Source organism: Peromyscus eremicus, chromosome 8a, assembly GCF_949786415.1.
Source record: "Peromyscus eremicus chromosome 8a, PerEre_H2_v1, whole genome shotgun sequence".
Classification (NCBI taxonomy): Eukaryota; Metazoa; Chordata; class Mammalia; order Rodentia; family Cricetidae; genus Peromyscus; species Peromyscus eremicus.
In genome coordinates this window covers 41,703,451-41,716,832 of record NC_081423.1, presented here as the reverse complement: position 1 = coordinate 41,716,832, position 13,382 = coordinate 41,703,451, and the positions used below count along the sequence as shown (strand labels likewise).

At 42.1% G+C, this 13,382-nt stretch overlaps 1 protein-coding gene across 1 annotated transcript; it reads left to right on the top strand.

The window, feature by feature from the left end:
- Positions 1 to 11,626: 11,626 nt before the first annotated feature.
- LOC131916053 (olfactory receptor 2T29-like) lies at positions 11,627 to 12,580 on the top strand. Its single transcript, XM_059269356.1, has one exon. The coding sequence runs from the start codon at positions 11,627 to 11,629 to the stop codon at positions 12,578 to 12,580; it is 954 nt and encodes a 317-aa protein (XP_059125339.1).
- Positions 12,581 to 13,382: the final 802 nt, after the last annotated feature.

Here is a 13,382-nt window from a genome sequence, read left to right as displayed (position 1 = left end):
CCAACACAACACAAGTATCATCTCTTCCTAAGAAGAGTTCAGCTGTGGTTACAGGGAAGGGGGAGTTCAGAAAGAACTGCCAGCTCCAGAGGCATTTACACCATTGTGAGAGCTCCCTACACTACTCCTGATGCTGGGCTGGTTAAAACCCCGTGCTTTCTGTGATGCTCAGGAAGCTAAGAGAGCTGCAGGGTCCCAATGCCTACATTAAAATGTTGGACAAATTAGAGGCATGTTGCAGAAGATGAATGGAAAGACATATAGATCAATGATATATAGAAGCAGAGGTAGACAGACAGACAGACAGCTTTCCTTTCTACCAAAGTTTCCTTGGTAGATAAAGACTAAATTATGTTCAATATTTAAATGTCCTCAAACACTGCAGAGACATCAGACTATTTCATTTATATTGTGGACATGGTAGATCTCAGGCCAGGGCAGTGGCCCCCACATATGGAAGCCTAAACCCTGGATGAATGGAGGTCAGAAGAGACTAGGAGGCTGTGCTGGTCAAGTCAGTATTTCACTCTGTCAAATAGCAGTTTCTGACATCAAGACACACAGGACACCAGGAGGACTAGGAACATGGTGTCTGAGGCACACCCGGGGATTGCAGCCTGCTCAGACCTGGTCTTCCTTTCCAGTTGCGTCTCCTGTGGACAGCCAGATAAAGCATCACACTGGGGTTGCTAACAGCACTGGCAGAGTCGTCCCAAGCTACTGGAGCCAACAGCATTGGAGTCAGTTCTGAAGCCTTTCTACAGCACCTCTCCCCAGGAGTCTGAGTTACTTACCTTCTATTCTTCATTTTCAGAAGGAGAACTCAGATTTCAGAGTGTGTCCCTAGTAAGAAACAACCAACTGACAAAAGATGTACATTTCACTAGTTTTGGTAACAAAGAGCCTGTCCCTTCCTCAGTTCTCTTGGAAACCCCATTTCCCTCTGTAGCCTGCAGTTCAGTCTAGACAATGCCCTGCCCCTTTCGTCACAGGATACATGGGATGAGCATGTAATTCTTAGTGTCATTGTGACACTCTGTAAGCTTGGGGTTCCATGACTGCTGGAACCATAGTTAAGAAGGCAGCATACATGTTCTTCTGTTCCTAAGTAGCTGGGAATAAACTATGCCAAGTCTGTTGCATTAAAAAGATAGTATTTGACATTTTGGGAAAAAAGTGCATGCTCTTTTCTGCAGAAAACAAAAAAAAGATAGAGGAAAATCAAAGTAATATTGTCAAGAACTAGTAGAAAATTCAGAAAGCAGACGTTAAGTCGGGAGCAGTGAGTGCTGTGCAGTCTCCCTTCAGCTTCAACTCACCCCAGATGCTTCTGGCAGCCTTGGCCACATGGGCCAAGGGACAATGGCTGGTTAAGTGCACAAAGAGTAGGAGGGGAGTGATGTCATCCCTGGCTGGACTTTGCTCATTAAGGGGTGGCATGGTGTGTTTTTGTCAATAATGTTCCTTTGAGACTTAGAAGACATAATGAATAAAGAAAAAGAAACTGAGAGTCATCTCCACTACAGAGCTATAGTTTTCTCCTTGTGTCTTCTTTTCTTCTTTTTTGTTAGTTCATTAGTTAACCCTTTGTTAATTTTATTTTTATTTCTTATTAAGAAAAATTTTAAATCATTTTACATACAAATCACAGATCTCTCTCTCTTCCCTCCTCCCACCCCCCAGCCTTCACCCCAAACCCACCTCCCATTCCCTCCTCTGAAATGGTAAGGCCTACTATGGGGAGTCAGCAAAGCCTGGTACATTCAGTTGAGGCAGGTCCAAGCCCCTCCCCCTGCATCAAGGCTGTGCAAGGTATCCCACCATAGGAAGTGTGTTGCGCGAATCTTAGTTGGTCTTTTAATTAAAAAAAAAAAAAAACAGAGCCAGATATCAGATTAAAAGTTGAAAGATCAGAGAAGCAGAGTTCCTGTTTCCTCATGCCTTATATACCTTTCTCTGCCCTGCCATATTACTTTCTGAGATTAAAGGCATGTGTGCTTCCCAAGCAAAGGCATGAGATCTCAAGTGTTGGGATTAAAGTTGTGTGCCACCACTGCCTGGCTCTGTGTCTAATCTAGTCGCTGGCTCTGTCCTCTGATCCTCAGGCAAGCTTTATTAGGGCACACAATACATCACCACAGTAGTAGGCTCCAAAAAGTCAGCTCATGCACCAGGGATGAATCCTGATCCTACTGCCAGGGGGCCCCTTAAGTAGACCAAGCTACACAACTGTCTCGCTTATGCAGAGGGCCTAGGCATCACCATCCTTGACCTCAAGCTCTACTATAGAGCAATAGTAACAAAAAACAACTTGATGCTGCCATAAAAACCATCATGTGGACCAATGGAATCAAATTGAAGACCCTGACATTAATCCACACACCTATGAACACTTGATTTTTGACAAAGAAGCTAAAACTGTACAATGGAAAAAAGACAGCATCTTCAACAAATGGTGCTTGCATAATTGGATGTCAGCATGTAGAAGATTGCAGATAGATCCAAGTCTATGGCCATGCACAAAACTCAAGTCCAAGTGGATCAAAGACCTCAACATAAATCCAGTTATACTGAACCTGATAGAAGAGAAAGTAGGAAACAGCTTTGAATGCATTGGCACCAGAGATCACTTCCTAAATATAACACCAGTAGCACAGACACTGAGAGCAACAATTAATAAATGGGACCTCCTGACACTGAGAAGCTTCTGTAAGGCAAAGAACATAGTAATTAAGACAAAATGACAGCCTACAGAATGGGAAAAAATCTTCACCAACTCCTTGTGCTTTTTTAATCTCCCAGATTTGTAAAATGGTAATTGTAACCTAATTTAAAAATGATCTGAAATTTGAACTTTGTAGATAAATCTCAAGCATGAGACACATAAGTCAGGTAATGCATGGCCATAGCCTTGGGTAGTTGTCAAAGTTGGTTTCTTTTTTTCTCTCTCTCCCTCCCTCCATCCCCATGTGTTCTCTCTCTCTCTCTCTCTCTCTCTCTCTCTCTCTCTCTCTCTCTCTCTCTCTCTCTCTCTCTCTCTCGTGTGTGTGTGTGTGTGTGTGTGTGTGTGTGTGTGTGTGTATGTGTGTGTGTGTGTGTTCATATACACTTCCAGTAGTAGTTTTCACAAGTGGGGACTCCAAAGGTTGGAGTTCAGCTACTTAATCATAGACATTGCCCCTCATTAGTGCCCAACAAACTGACCCAGAGGTCAATCCCTCACCTGCCATTTTGTCCTCTCCCTATCAAAACACCCATGTGACATAGTGTCAGTCACAAGCCATGTTCTTTATAACTGCATTCAGTTTAAATGCTTGTTGCATTTTAAATAGTAACAGGAAAATTACAGAACAATCTACAGAAACAAATGACTTCATTGAAAACGTAAATATTTATACTGCTGTCACCTGGACAAAATCCATAGTCTTAGGACACTGCACATTCTGGTCACAGGATACAGAGAAACAAAACTGTACTCACTAGGAGCCTTCCTCCTTGCTAAGTGGCTTTCCTTGTACCATGAGGTACCATGTAGGCTTTGGAGGCAGAAAAGTCAGTAACAGTCTACAAGGCAGCTCCTGGACTGTGAAAGCTAGCCAGCAGAGAGAAAACTTCCTGGTCATCACTAACTTGATTTTTCCATGTCTTGTGGACACTGTATGTGGTGTCTTCCAATAAAAGGTCTGACCATCAAGTTCTAGGAGGTAACAACAGGCTGTATCATTTTGAAAGTCTCCAGGACATACATGAGAAACAAGTCCATAAAAGATATCCCACACCTGGCACTAGGCTGTTGGGCAGTCCATGGCTTCTGGGAGCCGTATCCCCGGTGTAGAGCATGTACAGCCATATGAACACATAAAGAAGATTAGCAAGTCTTTTCAATATGGCCTTTTCAATAAACATCCTTAGATGTCCCTTTCTCTGTCCTCACTCTCATCCCTTCCCCACTACAGGTTCCTTCCCATCATCCTTTGTCCTTTCTGCCACTATAGTCCACTCTCACCTGTCCCCTAAGATCTCTCTCTCCCTTCCCACCAACCAGCACTTCCCAGTTCCCTGTATTCTGCAGATTAGCAAATTAAACACACAGATCCAAAGATTCAACATTAAGATCCACAGATGAAAGAGACCATGTGATATTTGTTGAAAACAAAATTCATAAACATGTAAATAGATGCTCAGACTGAGAACCATAGTTACGTATTTCACAATCCAATAACATTAATGTGCATCCATAGGGAAGTTCTTGAAAAAGAATCTGACATGAATTCTCTAATGTGTGTGCAGTCATCCACTTGAATCTGTCAGTATTCTAGGATTACCCATTATTTCACTTAATTAGGGCCAAAGAAAAACTAAAATTTTTTTCTTCTGCTTTTAGGTAGAGTGCACAGAGGAATGGATGCATGAGGGATGGCAGGACCCATACCTGGGTCTGGCCAGTGAGTGAGGTCCTCTCCCCATGTTCTTCCTGATCACTGGGAACAACTTGTGAGATGAAGATGCTCCACCAGAAACAGAACTTCTCAGCGTCACATGATCCTTAGGGTAAAGGGGCTTCAATGTCGTAGATTTCTTTTGCCACATTATATTCAATTAGCTTTCTGAGTAAAGGTAATATGGAATATATCTCTGAGATTTCAAAAGCTCTAAGTTGGATACTTAGCTCATAGATGTTCAGTCTTATTTCAAACCTCAGGTTAAAATAAATTTTTAAAAGAAATTTGATTTCCCTTTGGAAGCGCTGGGTTATGACAGTCTAGGGGAGTGATCCTACAGACTGTGGTCCTTCTGGATAAAGGACCTGGATACTTCATGACCCTGAAATGTTGTAGCTTCACTAGGAGTTATGGTAGTTCTAAACACAGATATGAATTCTGTTTTGAAATTTTCTTAAATTACAGGTAAATTATAAACCTCAGATCTGCAGGCACAGTGAGCCTCCTGTTTGCACAGTCAGGTTGAGGCACACATCACTGATCATTCATTCCTAGGGCCACATGACACTAACCCCAAACATTCTTGGTTGCCTAGGAGACACCCACGAACATCATCATCCGGATGAGCAACTATACTGGACAGTCAGACCACCCTAGTGGGATTCTGCAGTCAATTCAAACACCCTGCTCTGCTTGCTGTAGTCATGTTTGTGGTTTTCCTGATGGCCTTGTCTAGAAACGCCCTCCTGACCCTTCTGATACTGTGTAACACCCACCTCCACACACCCATGTACTTTTTCATCAGCCAGTTGTCTAAGTGAAACTAGCAGTTCAGAATTTTTCCTTCTGACTGCCCTATCTTATGACTAATTACATGGTTACAGTTTCTGCTAAGTGTTTTAAGAGCATACTGATAGTCAAAACAAAACATTTTTTTCTGTCAAGGCCTCATAAGGATCTGTTCCTCCATGGTCATTCAGACTAGGGAGGAGCCCTTGAGTTTTTTAGCCTATCTTTTACCAATTGTGCCGTGATTTGGGAACGAGTGAGGGACTTTCTGACCACAGCCTCCTTTGGAAGCATTGGGATCATGTCCCTCCATATTGAACCTCTTCCTTGCAGAATGTACACCGATTAGCATCCATCCCTTAGGGCCTCCTGATCTAGAGGACAGGTGACTCACTAGAACTGTGAGACCTTTTGAAAGATGTCCTACATCCCTATGGGACCTAGATGACCTTGAAGGATCAGGGTAAAAGTACTGCCTCTTAATCCCTCTGTCCACATGGGAATAGGTCTCTAAGTAGGGCCAATCAACACCCAGAAGGTCAATTGAACAAGTCTGGTCTGGTATTTTTAAATTTTGTATGACATTTGGAAAGGGGAAATACTTTTTTGTCCACTAAGTCAGCCGTTGTAGATGTTTCCAAGAGCAGATCAATAATTTTAGAGGACTCTAATGATTTAAATAAATGTATGATTGAACTTTGACCTTAAAATTTTGATTAATATCACTTAATGATCTTTATGGCTCCAATTAACATACATTACATAAGTTACTCAGACCTTCTGTGACCTGTTGAGGATTTTCAGCTTTGTATTTGTTATTTGATTCTGGAAACATTCAGCCATCTTAATTTAGAGGTAAGAATATAGAAGTGAATATAGAAATGCACTTCTTACTAAAAATATCCTTATTGCTACTTCCTTGTAACACTCATGTTAAATGGAGAAAAATGCACAAATACAAGTTGAATTCCTATTTGGAGGGGGCTAGTTACAGTGGACAATAGGGATAGAGTGCAACACTTGAAGGAAATCAGAATTAGAAGCAGCCATTCTCTGGTCTCACTGACTGCCACTAAAGCTATAAACAGCTATGTGACACTGGTGAGCCTCAATAAAGCCCTGAGATCCTTACAACACTTTGAACATGAAGGAAGAAGGACTTCCTAGCTAACTATTTTCAGAAGGAGGCAGGTGAGACGCACAGACAGGGACAGCACTTTTCCCATTACCAGGGCATCACGAGGAACAACAGTCAGTTCTGTGTGTTTGTGTTCAGATCATACTGTGCATAAGCTTCCCTTATTTCCATGAACTGTTTTTGTTGCATTCTATGACACATCCACTGTGTGGCACGGGTTCATAACTTTGTAATTACACAGGATTTGATTGTTTGATGACACTGCTATTTTTATTTCCTTTTTCCAACAAAGGTCCTCATGAACCAGTTTTCATGACTCTACAAAACCTTTACATGTCAAGCTGGAGAAAAATCACACAGGACCTTGGTCATACAGGAACAATGATCTGTAGGGCAGGCAGGTGACATTGGGGTGGAATGCTGTCACTTTGGTAGCTGCATGTGCCCCTCGATGTGTGTTAGATGCTGGACTCTCTAATCTACTGGTGGCCATGCCCTGACATCATGCACACCTAAGACATCTGTGTCCTAACAGTGCTGAGTCACCTGCCTTGGGGGTGGGACACAGCCTGGAGTCCCACAGAGCCTCTGTCACCTACAGTTGATGCAGATAGACCAGACCAGTAGCAACAGGTAAAGATCCCTTTTCTTCCCCCTCCCCTGCCAAATCCACCCAGGGCCTGGACTCAAACCAAGTGTGGAAGGAGTCAAGACCCATCTGCAGGTTAAAGCTCTGGGAACATGGAAGGGCTGAGCTCAGAAGTGTGGCCTGATGAGCAGAGTACACTGTGTGACCAGAGGATGGAATGGGAACACCACCATGACATGGGAACACAATCAGAAACCTTTAGCTTTCAGAAGAAGTACAGAGCAATTTGGCTGCAGGATCAAGAGTGCTGAGGTGGATCCATCTTCTTCCCTGTTGTGTATCGTCAACTACACAGTTTACACTTCACAGATGTGTGTTGTTTAAGGCAAGGTGTCACTTTCTAAAGTGTGACTTTTGTCCCATTGATGGTAATATAAATATTCTTATTTTCATCTAAGCCATTTGTATTTACAGTCATTCTATAACTTTCAGGTCACTATTTAAAGAAAACCAACTGAACTGAACATTTGAATGGAACGCAGTTCCAATGAACATGGCTTCTGACTGACAGCAGAACACAGTGATGACATGATGGGGAGAAGGCAAGATGGGGCATGAAGGATGGGCCTCAGGTCATCTGCGACACACTAGTAAGGGAAACTAAACCCCAAGCTTTGGACTCCATGCCTATGAAAAATTACTGTGGGGCCCAGGGTAGCTGAGCCACACAGCTGCCACAACAGGTTTAATAAAAATCCAGCTAAAAAAGTAGGCCTGAGTTTCAGTTTACTGGCAGGCAGCATGCAGATCTAGGAAAAGCCATAAGCTGGCCCTACCCAGGGAGGGCCAGCATCTAAGGGGAAATGTCTGACACTGCAAATATTCCAAATGTTAGACAAGAACATCAGATGCCTGAGCCCAGCACACACATATTCCCCTTTGCCAAGACACCTCTAGACAAATGGCAGCCAATCAGGGTCCTGAACCCTGGAAATCCCCTCACCCCAACCTCTACTATGATAAAAATCCTACCCCCAACTCCTCCCAGGCTCCAGGCTCTCTGCTGTCACCACTACTTTGGACTGATGAGAGACCAAGCTTGAGCTTGAGATAAAGGCTCTTTGCTTTTACATATGGTATTCTGTCTTTGTGGTGGTCTTTTGGGGGGTCACTGCTGTCTGGGCATAAATACAACACATCACAAAATCTACTGAAAATTTATATGAACCCATATACACAACACACACACACACACACACACACACACACACACACACACACACACACACAGAAAGAGAGAGACAGAGAGAGAGAGAGAGAGAGAGAGAGAGAGAGAGAGAGAAAGAGACAGAGACAGAGACAGAAAGAGAAAGAGAGAAAGAGAAAGAGAGAATAGAATTCTGCATAGTGAACAAGGGCCTGAACATACAATAACTGACTCATTCTTTATGATGGTGATAGTCCAGGCTATGGTCAATACTGGCTATGACTTTCCACTTTAACAAAACTGAAGGGTAAATGGGCCTGTGGCAGAGGTTTCTGTCACCATCCCTGGCTCACTTAGTTACATTCTTCTTTAAAGTCCCACAGGGGAGTTATTAACACAATCTATATCCAGGAATGAGCAGGGTCCAGCCAAGGATGATGTCACTTGCCTCCTGTTCCTTCTGCACTTAACCAGCTACTGTCCCTTGGCTCATACGACCCAGACTGCAGCTGCATCTGACGGTGAGTCGACCCGACAGGAGAGAACGCCCAGCACAGGGTGGACCCTAGACAGTCTGTTTGTTCTTCAAGGGGTTTGTTTTATCATTTATTGTCTGTTTTTATGTGGAAGAAAAAAATCTGCCTACTTTTCTCTCATTTTTGGTGTTTTGAGACAGGGTTCCTCTGTGCAGCCCTGGCTGTCCAGAACTTGTTTTGTAGACCAGGCTTCCCTTGAACTGAGAGATCTACATGCCTCTGGCTCTCTAGTACTGATTTAAAGAAGTGCACTACCATAGCCAGCATCTTCCTAAAGCCTCACTTTAGCAATTCTTACTGAGATTTTTTTTCTAAGTTACCGTTGAAGGAATATGTGTTAAACACACACACACACAAAACAAACAAACAAAAAACAAAAAAACCCACGAAACTTGCCTTGATTTCATTGCTGTTCACCTACCCCAGTCTCACAAATGATAAGATGTAGTAGGCGCCTGCCAAAACCCCACCCTTCCTTCTGTATTTAGGTGTTCATATTACGTACAATACATTAGTTTTTCCAAAATTTTCTTTTTTGTTGTTTATTTAACTTCAATTGTGTGTAATATAGGAGGGTTAAACAATGTCAAAAATCTTAATTTTATTTATGTCTCATCATATGAAACAAACTGTGGTTGATCTAAACAGAAACTATACATTTTCCTGGGGAAATGGTGTTCCCCATAGAACCCAGGCAGGTACCCACTCTGTGCCTACTCAGAGGTAAAGCATTCATACTGTGGGTTATTGTGTGATGTGAGGCAGACGCCCTGAGACCCTGAGCTTCTCCACTGTAAGGAAGAAAACATGGTGACTCCTATGGAAGCACAGGGTGGTTCAGGGATGCTGCTGGCTGGGGAGGATGCTTTGTCATTTCTCTGCCTTCACCATGAGTAATACCCAGTGTTAACATGCACCAAGCTGTTCACATGAAATCAAACACACAGAATGTGTAAGGGAAAGCCAGCTGCTGGTCCTGTGCCTTGTGCAGACACCACATTCCTGATCTCCCTGCTCTCTGGATGCCGTGATGCCAGTGTTCCCCACTTAACAGAGTGCACCACCTTCCCAGCACACCTCCTGCCCCTCACCTGCCTCCTGACCTCCACTCACCCAGCAAACACTGGTCAGGGAATCTCATAGACTGTGGCAGACTCCCTGATCCCTCTTCACTGTGTCCACAAAGATGAAGAATTAAGTCAGCAGGTAACCTTAAGGAGAATGAGGAAAGCTTAAGTTTTAGAACATGTGTAAGTTCCTTTCATGAATAAGCCTTTTTAAAATGGAAATCCATCATGTGTCTTCCTATCCCTCAGTCTATTTGTCTGTCTGTATCTCTGTCCATCTCCTCCCATAGTTCTCAGATTTTTCTGACATTTATATGAAGGCATCAAGGACCTGGCCATGTTCTCTGCTCTATCAGCAACTTGGCAGATCATGGCCCTTTAAGGACTTCGGTTTCAGGTGTGTTTTGTGTTTTTGTTTTTAGAATCCTGACACAGATAAAAATGACCCTGAGACTTGTGATTGTTGTCTCAGCAGCCCCTCCCTTTAACTATGGCTAACATGTCAGAAAGGGGTGATTTCATTTCCTTTCTATTGCTAAGAGCTATCAAAATGTAATATCTACAAGTCAGAAAAAAACTTTACAAATCTCTCCTTGAGAAGTAACTGTGGAAGAGGCAATCACTGAGCCTTGTCAGAAAGGCTGGCTACCTTCTGTCTGCTGCTGTTTCTCACTCTGTTGTACCTGTTTAAACCTTCAAATTTAATTCACATATCTACTATTTTCCCAGCACAGATGAACACTAACCTTGTTCAACGCAATCAAAATTAATGTGTCCTTGAATATGCATACATATATACATATATACATACATACATACACGCAGACAGACAGAAATACACACACACACACACACACATATATATGTGTATATATATATATATATATATATATATATATATATATATATATATATATATATATATATATATATGCATATGTATTTGCATCAAACATAGAGGCAGGCTGTGATCATGGAGCCAGGGGACTATCAGGGACATGTCATGGCTGTGTTCTCTCTGCTTCTTAGACTCCATGAAGAAGTGGCTGACAGTCCATAGAGATGCTGCTGCCACAGCCTGGCCTGGCAACCAGCAGTGACTGCTGAATTCTCTGCCTCCTGCTGGTTAGAGCCAATGGTGGACCCTGTGAGGAGATGAACTTGGAGAAGCAGACCAGCAAAGGGTGAGATTTTACATTATCTCAGTCTAACCAGCATTAGAAGAGCAGGTATGTTCTCTGTATCGCTCTATCTATATTTCCATATGACTATGTTTATGTGAGTGTATATTTAAAGAGCATTTATCTAGCAAAACAAACATGTAAGACATTTCTAATTCAATGTTAAATGGAAACTATGCATTTTTCAATTATAATCTCTTACCATATTTTTCTAAAATCCACATAATTCAGTGAATATGAAAATGGAGAGTGCATCTCATAATGTGTTAATATTAAAAGCAAATTTAAAATGATTCTTAAGAATAACTTCATTCATTAACATTCTTATTAATGTGTTTGCTTATTTGCATTGGATTTTATTTGGTTTTTTGGTTTGTTTCTTTTGGTTAGTGATTCACTATTTTTGTTAGTACCAAAAAATTACCCTGAAAATTTCAAGAACTTTTTGACAAAGGACAGTATGTTTCATCAAGAAAAATCATGACGGTAGCTTTTGTCCGAGTAGTAATGGCTAGAAACACAGGTGTGAATTCTTGCTTTTTTAAGTGGCTCAATTTAGGTAGAATGTGAATCACAGATCTATAGGCCAAGGGAACTTTCTTAGTACATTAGGCTTGTGCTCATATCAGTAAGCAGCCACTAACAACAAAGCATTCTTGGTTGCTTAGGAGACACCCATGAACATCATTACCTGGATGAGCAACTACACTGGACAGTCAGATTTCACCCTGGTGGGATTCTTCAGTCAATCCAAACACCCTGCTCTGCTTGCTGTGGTCACATTTGTGGTTTTCCTGACGGCCTTGTCTGGGAATGCCCTCCTGATCCTTCTGATAATCTCTGACACACGCCTCCACACACCCATGTACTTTTTCATCAGCCAGTTATCCCTTATGGATATGATGTACATTTCTGTCACTGTGCCCAAGATGCTCATGGACCAGGTCCTTGGGAACCACAAGATCTCAGCTGCTGCCTGTGGGATACAGATGTTCCTATACTTGACACTAGGAGGATCAGAATTTTTCCTTTTGGCTGCCATGTCTTATGACCGCTATGTGGCCATCTGCCATCCACTCCGTTATCCTGTCCTCATGAACCGTAGAGTGTGTCTCCTTCTGATGTCTGTCTGTTGGTTCCTGGGATCCCTGGATGGCTTCATGCTCACTCCTGTCACCATGACCTTCCCATTCTGCGGATCCCATGAGATCCATCACTTCTTCTGTGAGGTCCCTGCTGTGACAAAGCTCTCCTGCTCAGACACCCGGCTCTATGAGACCCTCATGTACCTGTGCTGTGTGCTCATGCTTCTCATTCCTGTGACAGTCATTTCAAGCTCCTATTCATCCATCCTCCTCACTGTTCACAGGATGAACTCGTCAGAGGGCAGGAAGAAGGCCCTAGTCACCTGCTCTTCCCACATGACTGTGGTCATCCTCTTCTATGGTGCTGCTGTCTACACCTACATGCTCCCTGCCTCCTTCCACACCCCTGAGAAGGACATGGTTGTGTCTGTGTTTTACACAATACTCACCCCTCTGCTGAACCCACTAATCTACAGTCTTAGGAATAAGAATGTCATGGAGGCGCTGAAGAAACTGTTGGGAATGGAATCCCTTTTCAAGAAATAATAAAGTAAGTTATTTGAAATGAAGTTTCTTCTTGTCTCTGCAAATCTTTAGATCTAGCTCTCATGCTGATGTTATTCCTCACCCATCATGTCTCATTGCATAGTCAGCCTTTTTGAAATATTCTTTCTCTATTCTGTAAATTTCTTCATTGATATACTTCTTGTACATTTAACATCTTCATTTCTATTCTTTCAATGTTACATTTTATGAATTGATAGTGGCTGTTTAATTTTGTGTGACAATAGTCTTATCATACCAAAGTTATGGTATATTGAGAAATAAATGGTCCTGAGGTGTTTAACTGATTAAAGATAGAGTAAGTTGGAAGAAGAGTGGTTAACATGAAGTGAATGAAGATAAATGGCATATTGAATAAGTTCTGCTTGTTTTCTTGATAATTTATGTATATTTCAAATTTGATAAAAATAAAAAGCAAGGCACAGTTTTACCCTTCAACTCCTTTGTATGGTATAATAAATGTAATGGTCCAAAGAAATTAAAATCTGGGTAGTACAAGTGGACCAGAGTGTTTCAAATTGTCAACATAGCTGTATTACCCTGTAAATATACTCATGTATATTTACTCAAAAACCAAACACAGCTCTCACTTCAAGGGAATGAGGTATAGCTTATCCTTGAGCCTAATGTGAGTGACCATGGCCTAGGAACATGGACTTAGGTTGTCCCCAAGGACATGGTCCAAAGTTTCATGGAAAGTTACAAAGCACACACAAGTCATAAGTCATAACTCAAGGCATTTTCAACTTCACTTGTGGAGAAATCAGGGGTTTAGGTTGTAGCA